General features: G+C 42.4%; 1 protein-coding gene across 1 annotated transcript in view; it reads right to left on the bottom strand.

Moving 5' to 3' along the window:
• SUV39H2 (SUV39H2 histone lysine methyltransferase) overlaps nt 1-13,861 on the bottom strand; it is a 42,152-nt gene that overhangs the window by 15,371 nt on the left and 12,920 nt on the right. The window contains exons 3-4 of the mRNA XM_077473314.1: nt 5,358-6,029; nt 1,261-1,407 (exon numbers count right to left, since the gene is read on the bottom strand). Of these exons, the coding sequence (XP_077329440.1) occupies nt 1,261-1,407; nt 5,358-6,029 (819 nt within the window). The remainder of the gene's footprint in view (nt 1-1,260; nt 1,408-5,357; nt 6,030-13,861) is intronic.

The raw sequence follows: 13,861 nt of genomic DNA, 5'->3' as shown, positions 1-13,861 counted from the left end.
TAGTTTTGATGCCTTCAGTGTGAATCTACAATTTTCATAGTCCTGAAAATAAAGAAAACTCTTTGAATGAGAAAGTGTGTCCAAACTTTTGGTCTGTACTGCACAAGTAAACTGATTGGAGGTTTGTTTTGTTTAATAAATGTTTAAATGTAAGAAATTTTCTGTATCACTTATTAAGGCTGCTTTCACACCGGAGCAGGCAGGCGTTGATAAAATGCTGCTAGTTTAAGCAGCGCTTTACCGTCATTTTAGCGGTGCTATTCAGCTGCTAGTGGGGTGCATATAACCCAGCTAGTGGCCGAGGAAGAGGTTAAATGCACCCGTGAAGCGCCGTTGCCAAATCACATTACATGCGCTTCGGCAGTGGTGCCCATTCATATCAATGAGCAGGAGTGGTGGAGGAGCGGTATACACCACTCCAAAGATGCTGCTTGCAGGACTTTTTTTTTTAACATCCTGCCAGCGCATCGCCTCAGTGTGAAAGCACTCAGGCTTTCACACAGACTGCAGGGGAGCCTTTACAGGCGCTATTTTTAGCCCAAAAGTGCCTGAAAAACGCCCCAGTGTGAAAGGTGTCTGTTAGATTTTATGAGATGTAGGGGGGGAAAAAAAATAAAAAAATAAATCGGCATCATATATCGGTCATCGGCCGCCGTGATTTCTAAATATCGGCATCGGCCATAGAAAAAAAATATATCCGTCGACCTCTATTAAAAATGCATCTACTACTAGAGCCAACGATCCCCAGTGTCACAATATATTTTTAGCAGATACCCTAGAGAATAAAATGGCGGTCGTTGCAATATTTTATCTCACACTGTTTGTGCAGTGCTCTTTCAAACATAGATGATGTTGTGCAGATAATCGTGATCTTTATTCTAATTTCTATGCAAATAAAATCGCGATTCTCATTTATTCAAGAATTGTGCAGCTCTACTAGATCGTAAGCTGTGTTCTATAGCTCCACATAAGCCTGCTGATTCTAAAGTGTGACATTTCTTCAAGCCATAACAAGGATGGGAAGTCCAAAATCCAAACTGTTGCAGTACAGAAATAGATACTATACCAATATATGAAAAAAAAAAAAACCACACTGTATGAAAGCATACAGGAGGCTTGTACAGCAATGCCCAATATTACTTTTTATAACCTGTAACAAAATAACCATTACACTTATTCTGACAATAAGTGTTCAGTGTACAAAAAAAAAGTTATACTTTAAATTTACTGCATAGATTTAATGAAAATAATACCACTTACACTGTGATTTACAAAGTGTGAGACATTTCCATATCGAGCGGCATCTACAGTAAACTCATCTGACTCATAGTCCAAATCAAACAGGTAAGTGATTCCCGTGCTGTCATACTGCTGACCCCTTCTTTCTGCCTCTTCACTTGTTATTACCTGAAATAATAAAAAATAATTAAATAAAAACAATCATAGGAAATACACTATAAACTTTGGCCCCAGGGTATCAAGCATGCCAGATGGTTATTGAAATTACAAAATGGATTTTGATTTGAATACTTTTTTACTATTTCAGAATGAATGTATGCATCATATTTGTACTCTGTACTTTGTATCTTTACCACAGTAGAATCTCTTGTCTGCTGTCCACCAGAGCTCACATTTTAATTCCTGCATGTATTGTATATGGTATGACTAGTTTTTCTGACCAATAAAACCAAGTAATTTTTTTATGAATCTCCATGCTTTGTGTTGTGAAATCATTTTCAAACACCCACCAGCATTTCTACCCACTGCCATCTTGAGTAAGGGCAGACAATCCATGTAACATTTACTTTCTGGAATACCTCTTCCCTTAGCTCAGGCATGCAGGTAGGAGGGTATGGCAAGCTGAAAAGCCCCTCCTCCAGTTGACAGAAAAAAATGTCAATGAAGACTCATAAGATGTATGACATCACTTTGGCCTAGGTCAGAAACCAGGAAGCAACTGATATAAAAGTAAAAACTATTTACCAACATTAGCAGCATAAGGATTAAAAATAGATAATGTTGGTTGACAAAGGTATTAAGTGCCACTTTAAAAATTGCTAGCTGGAGTACAACTTTAATTTGTTAATCAATTCATCAAATTCAATCAAATCGGCTAAACATGACAAGTCTTAAGCCCCATACACACTATCAGATTATCTGCTGAGTTTTTCCCTTCAGATTTACCAAAACCATATAATATGAGGACAAACCTTAGGAGTTTCAATGTGTATGCAATCAGGCAGGCCCTTCTACTATATGGTTTTGGTAAATCTGAAGGAAAAACTCAGCAGATAATCTAATAGTGTGTATGGGCCTTAAGACCTGTCTTAAAAGGTCTTGGCTGGTTCAGCAGGAACAGTGTGTGGGAAGGCTGAATGTACCGATCGACTTGGGTACAACCAGCCTGCTGGATTCACTTATCACTAGTGGCTTCTATAGCCGCTAGCAATAAAAACACAGTCTTCTCCTGGTGGGGACAGCTTCACCCTGCCTGCCCCTCCACCGGGAGAAGACAATGGCTTGGCAGGAGGTATTCCTCTGTCAGCGCTGTCTGTGCGGATGGGGGAATTGTGGTTGCAGGAAAGAAATTTGCATTGTCTATGGCCCGTCTAACATTGCCCTGTCCTCAAACTGACAATGCTGCTGTCCAAAGGCATCTGCTTTGCTTTATCCAGAATACAGACATTCTAAGGCCGTATACACACTGTCAGACTTTCCAGCAGAAAAAGTCAGACAGAATCATTTCATCAGATATTCCGATCGTGTGTGGACTTCATCTGACTTTTTTTTTATTTATTTTTTATTCTGAGGGACCTAGAAATAGAACATGTTTTAAATCTTTCCGACTGAATCAATTGCTACTGGGAAAACCGTTCGTCTGTATGCAGTTCCGACGGACCAAAAATGACGCAAGGGCAGCTATTGGCTATTAAACTTCCTGTTTCTAGTCCCGTTGTAAGTCACCACATTCTAAACTATCGGACTTTGGTGTGATAGTGTGTAGGCAAGTCCGTTTCAGCAGAACTCTGTCGGAAAGACCGTCAGAGTGTATTCTGATGGAAAAACTGGTCGTGTGTATGTGGCATAAGACAGGAAGTGTGTTATTGGTAAAATAGAAGGGGGAAAAAAAGCCCAAGCCACATCCAAGAATAGTCAAGCAGCAATATTTTACAAATTTTGTATTTGAGCTGAATACTGCTTAGAAAAAAAACAAAAAACAAACACACACTTGCAAAAAAAAATGGTTTACATTTCAGTTCTTCACTTTCACATTCTAGAAGTACCTAGATCAGGGGTTGACAAATTTGCTTGGAATCTAGGAGCCAGCTAAAAAAGTTAGGAGCCAGGTCGGTGACGGCGATCTGGACCTGTCCCTGGCCTGACATGGAGACGAGTGAGGGGAAGATAGCCCCCAGCCCCCCACATATGAGATCACCTCTCATTGGACACACCGCTCGAGTGCTAAATGGCCGCTGTGATTGGTCATTTAGCATGATCTGTGATTGGCTGTATCCAAGGGACACGGCCAACACAGAACTTCCCCGATGCTCGCCCATGGCGGCGTGCAGAGGGGAAGTAAACAGGAGGATGTCTAGGGACGCCCTCCCGGCAATTGGTGTCCGCGCTGTAGACATCTTTCGTCTATAGCGCGGGCACGAAGTGGTTAACAAAAGAATGTGACTATTATTTCCGACATATTCCCGCTCATTTACTGCCATTTCCCTGCTAAGGGTTCGATCAGGTCCGCCTGAAAAACTGACAGGTGAACCTGATCAGACAGCCCTTGTGAAAGGGGTCAAGCAGGGAGGATTACAAATAATATTTTTTTTTTCCTTAATTAAAATAATTTTTTTTTTACTTTTTACAAAAAAAAAAAAATAAAAAAAAATTACAAAAAAAAAAAAAAAAAAAAATAATATATATATATATATATATATATATATATATATAATTAATAAATAAATTAATAAATTTAATAATATATAATATAATGAGAAGCCATTTACCAGCCACCACACTCTCACCGTTGGGCAAAAAACAGGCAGGGGAGCTTCACTCCATTAGGAATTAGCATTATTGGAATAGGGTGTAATTTCTACATCCACCACAAGATGGCGCCAGACTACCGAAAGATTTTAGAAGGCCGCAAAGCCGCGGCCTCAATTACTGGCCGGCGCGGCCCGATGGAATTGCGCGGCGGAGTTCGGGGTCCAAATGGAGACAGGATACCCCAGCAGCGTTGCCCCAGTCGCCAGGACACGAAATCTAGGCGCAAATGCGACCTGGCGACCGGGGTTTGTCGAGCCCTGACCTAGATAGATGGCAAACAAACAAGTAATCCAGCCACCTTTCAGTGGAAAAGCAAGCACAGAATCAGAGTAACTTATAAACAGAATGTACAATTAAAAAGTGTTAGCAAGGGCTGGTTCCCACTGGTGCGATGTCTGAGATCGTATTTGATTCGCACCGCACTGCAAATCACATGCGATCTTTATGTGATGCAATTTCAGCCATACAGATAGTACGGCTGAATTTGCATCAAACTCGCACAGGACCCTTTTTTGGTCTGCAGCAGAAACTGATCGCATGGGTGTTCACACCCATGCGATCCAATTCCTGTCCGAATTTGCAGATCACACTGATATGCAAACCGATTTGGGGTTTTCATTAACTTTTAACTGACACTCCCAGCAGTTCGCATAAGGCAGTATGAACTGCCGCTGGGAGACATGCAGTGCAGTGGATTTGCAGGGTTCCCGCAAACTCGCCAGGTTGTCATTGCTGTCTGTGCTCCCGTTAGGGAGATTCACCCTATTTGTTTACCATTATCATCGAAAGTGAAAGTCAATGAAAACCCCAAATTGACATCAGAACAGGATTAAAAGGGAAATCTTCCAATGGGGACCCCAATTCTGGTGACCCTCGTGACACCTCACTATGGATCAGGAAGTGAAGGAAAATCTTCCCAATGATACTCCCTTTAATCTATCTAAAATTTAAAAAAAAATTTGCCTTTAGTGACACTTTAAGGCTGGGTTTACACCAGTGCGAACTGGATGCGGTTTCCTTCACATCCAATTTGCACAGCAGGAGATTGTGACCGCCTCTCTATGGAGCCGGTTCACATATGTCCGCAGCGGCTCCGGTACAATTTGCACAGGAGCCCTGTGCATCTTTTGGTCTGTTTCAGGTCCGAATTCAGCCAAAAATTCGGGCTAAAAATGGGACCTGAAACGGTGAATGAGGACACGCCGGAATCCTGCTGTGAGCCGCTGCATGCTCATATGTGAACTCAGCCTAATCAAATGTATACCAAAGTTAGCTATATTTACAGAAACAATGACATATTTACATACCTCACCAACATATTCCATAACAAAGCTGTGCTTCTTGATTTTCTGGAGCGTTTTAACCCCCCAGCCACGTCCATCGTCCGTCCTAAAGATGCACAAAGAGTAAGGGGGTCCTTTCTGCACCACTCGGTTTGGACAATCTGGACCACATTTACATCTAGAGTTGCATTCATAAATAGGGCGTCCAGGTTGAATCCTAATTTGTTGCTGCTCATTGTAAGCAAAGACAACCCCTGCCTCTATAGGGCAACATACACCCGTAAAGCAGTCTGTGCATTCGCAGCCAACAATGGCTTCACCCAAGGTGATAACTCCAGGAGTGGTCTTGTAATCATTAATGTAAAAGAAGTCTCTGGGAGTCCCTTCAAGGTCTACATTGTTTTCTACATACAGCATTCCATTATGAGATTTTTTCCTGTTCAGTTCCTCCTCCCAACGCTTGAGTGCAATTCGTTGTTTAGCCTTCTTTACTAAAAAGTCAGCAGCAGAGTGGCCCACAGATTTAAAGTGGATTTTTAGCTTACTTAATTTACCAGCATTAAGTTTGGATAAATATAAGTAAAAGTCATTGTAAAACTGCTCTAAAAGTGCGGGGCACTTGAGGTTTTCTGCAGGCTCCCATGTATTAGTCGACTCTGGCCATCCTTTCCACTTCACAAGAAAGTATTCTGAACCCTTAAAATAAATACACAAAAAAGAAAAAATTAAAAAATTTCACAGGAAGCATTTAGTAATAAAAATAAAAAAATAAAAAAATAAATGAACATACATATGCAGTTTCTATGTTGATGCAGGTTTAATTTTTTTTTACTACAAAAAAAATATTAAAAGTTATAAAGGGGTTGAGGTTGTAAAGTCTAGAGGTTTTTCACCTTAATGCAGTCTATGCTGAAAGACCCTCTGTGCTGCAGCTGCCCCCCCCCCCCTTTTTCTTACCTGAACCTGTTCGTTCCAGTGATGAGCATGAACCCAATGCCTCCAGTTGCTGTCTCTGCCCTCATTGGATAGATTGATAGCTGCTGTCAATCAGATCCAGTGACACAAGAGTGGGGAGAGTTCTGCTGTCAGTGGCAACAGACGCAGCAGGACTCGTGAACATGCCCATGAAAAGCGGCTCTCCGTGGGGGGGGCATGCAATGAAGATGAGTGGCCTGGAGCGCCGCTGGGGCACCCCAGAAGTGGAGGATAGGGGCTGCTCTGTGCAAAACTCTTGCACAGAGCAGGCAAGTATAATAATATGTTCGTTTTTATTTATTTTTTTAAACCAAACCTTTACAATCACTTTAAAAATTGATTCCTTTAATATAGTAAGCAACAATAATAGGGAGAGTCTCATTTTCCCCTGTACATTATTGATACTCGGTAAACAGTGTCAGGGGTATTGATGTATAGGATATACTGCTGCCTACAGAAGAATTGAACACTGGCAACAAAAAACCCCCACACACAACATGGTAAAACTGGAGGCTATTTGCAGCTCAAAAAGCTGTTTGCAGGACTTTACGTCCAAAGATTGTATCAGCAGAGGCCTCAACAGTAACCTTGTAAAGCATGAATTGAAGAACAAATGACAACCTTTGCAGGTCTGAGAAACCGATGCCTGGAGCAGAAAGGCTCAACGAGCGCTTACTGTTCCAATGCAGTGCACCTTTATGGGAAAAGGTGAAGCTAATAGGCTTGAATAAACTGCCTAAGCCATCTAGAAATGGTACAAAGAGAGGTAGGAAGTCGCTTACGGGGATCCTCAGGAATGATGAAAAAAAAAAAAAAAAAAAACATCAGTGTTTGAAAGAAGCCATAGCCAAAAATACATTTAAAAAAAACAGCTTGCACCACATCCAAATAATGGATGTAAATCTCCATGGGATGTGCCAGAGCAGGAGAGGGTGAAAGAAGTACAAGGTCCTGTTTATGATGAAAGAAATAAAATTCAAGTTAGACTTACCAGTGACTTGTTTTTCAGGACAGCACCTGAGAGAGTGGCTCTTCCCACTTGCCAACAGGAAACACACCTCCAAAAACTTTAAAAGGAGGCTCCTTCCCATATGTTGGTAGTAGTAGTAGTGAATCTCCGGCCCAAGCTGGAACACATAATCAGAATATGGTTAATCACAGCATAAAATCAAACAACAAGGGTGGGTTGCTACTGTCCTGAAAGACTCCTGGAAAACAAGTTATCGTTAAGCCTTACTTGAAATTTCCCTAAATGTCTTTCAGGACAGCACCCGAGAGGATAAAAACGAGCCTTACCACCTATGGAGGGACCACATCCTGCAGGACCTTTCTGCCAAAAGCCTGATCGTTTGCTGACAGAAGATCAAGTCTGTAATGACGGACAAACATTACGTAACTTGACCATGTAGTCGCCTCACAAATTTGATCTGGGGTGGCACCAGCTTTTTCTGCCCATGTAGTGGCTTGAGCCCTGGTAGAATGTGCTTGAATTCCTAATGGGGGAAGATAGTCCCGACAGAGTAGGCTGCCAAAATAAAAAACATTGATGTTTGGTGGCCTTTTTTGGCAGAAAAAGTACAAAGAGCCCAAAGACCTTAAATCCTTTGTTACTTCCAGGTAATACAATATATAAGTTCTTCTTACATCCAAATTGTGAAATCGGCTTTCTTCCACCATCCCCCCCTCCTCCCCCGATGGGTTTGAGCAAAAGGTTGGTAGGATGATCTCTTGCGACTGGTTATGAACTGACGCTACTTTCGGTAAAAACCCGGATTTGTTCAAAGTATAATCTATCTGGGTAGATGGATAAGGAGGATTCTTTAACCGATAGATCGTGCAGTTCACCAATTCTCCTTGCCGATGTGATTGCAACTAGAAATAAAGTCTTGAAAGTTGGATTTCTTATGCCCTGTACACACAAGCGGAATTTCCATCAGAAAAAAGTTGGATGTTTTTTTGGACGGAATTCTGCTTAGCTTGCATTACACACGGTCACACAAAAGTTCTCAGAACTTTTGAGCGTTAAGAACGTGGTGACATACAACACTACAATGAGGCGGGCAAAAGAAGTTCAATGCTTCCGAGCATGCATGCTTTTTTCCCGTCGAAATTGCATACAGACGATCGGAATCTCCGTTGGAAAAATAGAGAACCTGCTCTCAATCTTTTGCTGGCAGAAAAAGTCTGATTAGAGCATACACACGGTCGAAATTTCGGACAAAAAGCTCACATCAGACAATTGCTGACAGAAATTCCGCTTGTGTGTATGGGGCATTAGAGACATTGCTGGTAATGGTTCAAAAGGTTTCTTTGTGAGGGCTTGCAGGACCACTGATAGATCCCATCTGGGAAAATACTTAGCTGGAGCTGGTCTAGATCTAGGAAGTGCCTTAAAAAAATCTTGTGACCAAGGGTTCAGAGGAGACTGGTCTCTCCAGAAAAACTCCCAATGTGGTCACTTGCACCTTAAGTGTGCTGACTGCAAGGCCCTTGTCTGCACCATCTTGTAGGAATTCCAATATAGAAACCAAATTTTCTACAGTTCTATTTGTCGAACACCAGGAATTGTAGACCTTCCAATATTTAGTGTAAATATTTCTAGTTACCATCTTTCTACTGGAAAGTAAAAGTGGTTACTAAGGGTTTTGACAGACCTTTGTCCCTTAACAACTGCTCCTCATACCAGGTGGTGAGGCTTAGTCTGGCCACATCCAAGTGATGTATCGGACCCTGCAGAAGTAAATCTGACCAATGCAAAAACTTCGGGATTCAAGCTTCATTCTGCCTCCTGAATGCGTGGAGGATAGTTCCCTCCAATTTGAGGACCCTTTTGCCTCGGACCGGGACCAATTCTCCCTGTGCCAAGTTCTGATCCAAGAGTGCCCAACACGCTGGCATTCATCGTCACTACTTTTTCTATTGGGAATGACCATAGTAGGCCTTTTGACAGAATTGCTTGATTTCTCCACCACCAAAGCAATCATTTGACTCTTTACCTTTACGTCCAGATTCCGTCCTGTGGTTCCATACCTTTAGGAGGAAACTCTGGGAGAGGTCTGAAATGTAGTCTTGTCCATTGAATGGCTGGCATGGTCGAGGTTAAAGTTCCTAGGGCTGACATAATCCTTCTGACTGATTAGTCTGTAGCATAGCTATGATATATTGGACTTTGATTTTTTTTGTTGCATCTCTTGCTAGGTTTGTTACAAAGCACCTTTCTGATACGAAAATTCTATTTCGGAACCTTAAGCCAGCATGCTCAGAATATACTGGTTTTCTGTCATGCTTGCCCAATAGGGGGGAGGACATTTTGAAGCCTTCCTCCCACTTGTAACAGGCTGTCATTGCGTTTTGCTGGTTGACGCAGGAGGATGGAAAAGGACATTTCCTTTGCCGTTCCCCTCTGCCTGGACCAATTTTTCTTTTCTCTTGGAGGTTTGTTACTTTGTTCCTGAGCCCTCTGAGAATGAAAAAAAGTTTAACTGAAACTTTAAACTTTTCTTCTTCTTTACAAGAAAGGACTTTTTATCTGCAGTTCTGCCAAGAACTGAATCCAAATCAGGGCCCAACAATAAGTCCCCTAAGACTGGGACCCCCACAAAGCTTGTTTTTGGATGCCGCATCTCCCCGCCATGTCTTTAAACACAGCGCCCTTCTGACTGAGTTAGTTAGGGCTGAGGCTTATGCTGTGATCCTATTAGATTCTGCTGATGCGTCTGAAACACAAGCTACAGCTGCTGACAAAGTCGTTAAGGAATCAAGAATTTCTTGCTTGGGAGAATCAGCTATTATATGGGCTTTAAAGCTGATTCACCCAATATTCCATATTCCTAGAGACACAAGTAGTCGCCATTGCTGGTTTGAGGTTGCCCATGATGAATTGTCAAGCCCTCTTAAGCTATTGATCCATTTTTTTTTATCCATGTAGTCCTTTCAAATCCCCATGTCCTCAAATGCCAGATCAGTTGATCTTGAAACCTGAGAAAAGGCTGCATCAAGTTTTGGAACTTTATTTGAAAGTGCGGCTGGGTCTTCATCAAATGGGAACCTCCTTTTATAGGCCCTTGGGAAGAAAGGCTTTCTTTCTGGTTCAGCCTATTCTTTCTTAATTGTCTCAGTGATTACTGCGTGGACTGGAAAAGTAAGTTTTTTGGGCTTAATGAGTCCTGCGTATATCCTGTCATGCAAAGACAATTCTTTTCGCTCTTCCTCAAAGCCCAAAGTAGCATAAATTGCCCTTAGTAGGCCGTCTACTTGCTTTAAAGACAATTTATATTTTGAAAGTGCATTTTCCACCTAGTCGTCGTCATCCTCCTTAGAATTTGAGGGGGAATATCCTTCCTGGTTATGAGGACCTACTTCAGCCTCCATTGCTGGGACTAACAGTGAGCTCTGAGAGGATTGTGAGGTTGGCAGCTGACTCGAGGATGGATTTGTGAGCAAACACCAAAATGATTGAATGGTGGCATCCAGTTTCTTTTTGACTGATGCAATGAAATTGCTGCATGAGGAAGAAGCCTCTAAAAGAGTCAATGCATGCTTGACATGACAGTGTGTTTTTCCAGCCTTCAGGAAATTTTGCTTTGGGGGTTTTTTAACCCCCGGTTCAGAGCTCTTGGCCTGCCGTGACAAAAAGAAAAGGAAAAGAAAAAAGAAAAAGAAAAAGAAAAAGAAAGGAGCGTTTACTGCACATCCTAAGACGGCATTCAGAGAAGCATCCGGATCTGAAAAAAAATAAATAAATAAAAAATAAAGATGTCTGCAGCCTCCTGGAAGCGGCCACCCCTAGCGCAGTCCCGGCTCTCCACGAGCACTGACAAGGAAGAGGGAGAAGGAGCCCATTCCACAGCTTCTGCCATCACCCTGTGGAAATGGGAGGAACTTGATCTCTGAGGTATGGAAAGAAAAATGGTGGAGCAGGGAGCCTGACCTCAGTACAACACCTTGAGAGCTCCCCACTAAGTGTTCGCTGCTGGAGGAAATACAAAACTGGCAACATGTGGGAAGGAGCCTCCAAAGTTTGGTGGAGGTTTGTGTCCTGTTGGCAAGTGGGAGGAGCCACTCTCCCAGGTGCTGTCCTGAAAGACGTTTAGCGGTGACACCAAATCTTCACATGATTTTCAAAAGATTTAATAACAAAAGAGGGAACTGGAATTGGTAGGGTACAAAAAAGATCAGATTTTTGGCAGAGCATCCATTTTGAGTTGATCCTCCCCATCCAGGAAAGGGGGTGTTTAGGCCAGGAAGTTATTTGGGTTTTGAGACTGGGGATTGTAGGGAGATAGTTAGCTAGGTATAAATCTAATTCATTTGGGGTGAACTGGATACCCATATACTCCATTTGCTTGACAGCCCAAGTAAATTTGAGGTGATAACATGCCATGTCATGTATGCAAGGGTAGGATTTCTTAACTTTAGGAGTGTAGAAATACTGGAATCAAATAGGCCACTATTATTTAGGACCTACGCTTCAACAGCTATGCTGTTAAAACCCAGTGATCATAAAAGATCGGAACAATCTGAAGAAGTCCACGGATGTCTGCCAGGAGTTTAAGGAGGTCCAAATACCACACCTGCTTAGTCCAGTTTGGTTGTGCATGACAGACAGGGTTTGCACGTGACAATCTGTCAGACTCTGGTTGGCTTTTAAAGAGCTTCCCCTATATCATAGGGGACTGAATTAGGGCTTGATGACCTTGCAGTCAATAGGTCCATCATTGAATTGATAGCCGAGTTGCTCATTAAGGTCAGTTTGTTAAGGAGAAGATAAGCTACCTCCGGCGACCAAGTCCCCGCTTTGCACCAAAAAGGTGTCCAGGACTCCTCCCCAGCCTGTCAGTTTGCATTCTGTCTTGAGAATCTTACAGACTGATTAAAAGGAGAATTTCTCCAACTACAGTACTAGATCTGTGAGGCACCAAACTTGAGATAATCTGGACCTGGATGTCAGGTGAATCAATAAATCCAGAGACAAGAAAGTTGAATTGCGAACAGTCTGGAGTAGAATTGGGAATATGAAACTGCCTTGAAGGAGGCTATGATCAAACCCAGATCCATCATGCAGAAGCTAAGAGTTGGACGACTGCAGCTTCAGATCATAGGTCAGGAGTAGATTTGCAACTAACGATTAAATTTGTCTGTCGACTAATCTATCGATTATTTTTTCGATTAGTCAACGACTATCCGATTATTATTTTTATTTTTTAATTAGCTAATTAATCCTTTGGATAACCTTGAGAGTATTGCATTGCAGAGTATTGTATTGCATAGTATTGCAATGCATTGGCGGGAAGAGTATTGTATTGTATTGGCGGGCAGAGTATTGGCGGGCAGAGTATTGTATTGTATTGGCTGGCAGAGTATTGGCGGGCAGAGTATTGTATTGTATTGGCTGGCAGAGTATTGGCGGGCAGAGTATTGTACTGTATTGGCGGGAAGAGTATTGTATTGTATTGGCTGGCAGAGTATTGTATTGTATTGGCTGGCAGAGTATTGGCGGGCAGAGTATTGTATTGTATTGCATTGCAGAGTATTGTATTGCATTGCAGAGGCTGGCAGAGTATTGTATTGCAGAGTATTGGCTGGGTATGGAGGGATGGCTGCTTCCATCCGACCTCTCCCCTCCACTGCATAGATCAGTACAGAGAAGGGAGAGAGAAACCGGCGTCGTGTCATGACGCCGGTTTGTTTACAAGTAATCGCTCCGTCAGAGCAATCACATTGTAAACGCTTGGGTGTAGAAAGATGGCCGCCGCTTCGGAGCTAGGCCGAAGCCGCGGCCTCTCCTAAGGCCGAGACCGCGGAGCGTTCCGCGGATCGCGGCATGTGCGCTCGGATCGGTGACGATCCGTTGCACCCCTAGGGACGGTGGCACGGAGGGGGAGAAGAGAGCGGGACGGCGGGGGAGAAGAGAGGGGGACGGCGGCACGGAGGGCAGCGCTAGATACTAAGCACTGCCACCACTGTGACGCCTTGACGCCCAGAACGCACGTCGACGTATTTTCTTAGTCGATTACGTCAACGCGTCGTGGCAGCTCTAGTCAGGAGTTTGGCTTCCAGAAGAAAAACCTTGAACCGATCAGTACCTAGAAGAAGACCTAAATACTCCAAGCAAAGAGTCAGTTCCTGCACCAACTTCTGGATGCTCAGGATCCAACCAAACATCTCTAAAAAAGGATAAACAATATGTTGGACATGGACCAAAAAGTCTGAACGGACCATTCCCAGACTAGGTGGACATCCAAGCAATGACTGACCTGTAAAGCTGCACGATTTTGGCTTAAAAAAAGATTCACAATTTTTTTTGCTTAGAATAAACATCTCGAGTCTTGCAGTGTAACATTCACATAATAATAATTTTAAAAAAAATATAATAATAATAATAATAATAATAATAATAATAATAATAATAATATCATCATGTTTGGGTTTTCTAACAGAAAATAATGATTTTTACTTGTAAGCAACAAATGTCAGAAAAGGTTTTGTCTTTAAAGTGGAGGGCCACCCTCAAAAACAAAAGTACATTAAAATTTTGCAAAAAATAAAATAAA

The sequence above is a fragment of the Lithobates pipiens genome, unplaced genomic scaffold (assembly GCF_037356315.1).
Source record: "Lithobates pipiens isolate NorthernLeopardFrog02 unplaced genomic scaffold, aLitPip1_a1.2 Scaffold_8, whole genome shotgun sequence".
Lineage (NCBI taxonomy): Eukaryota > Metazoa > Chordata > Amphibia > Anura > Ranidae > Lithobates > Lithobates pipiens.
This window is presented reverse-complemented; position numbering and strand designations above follow the sequence as displayed.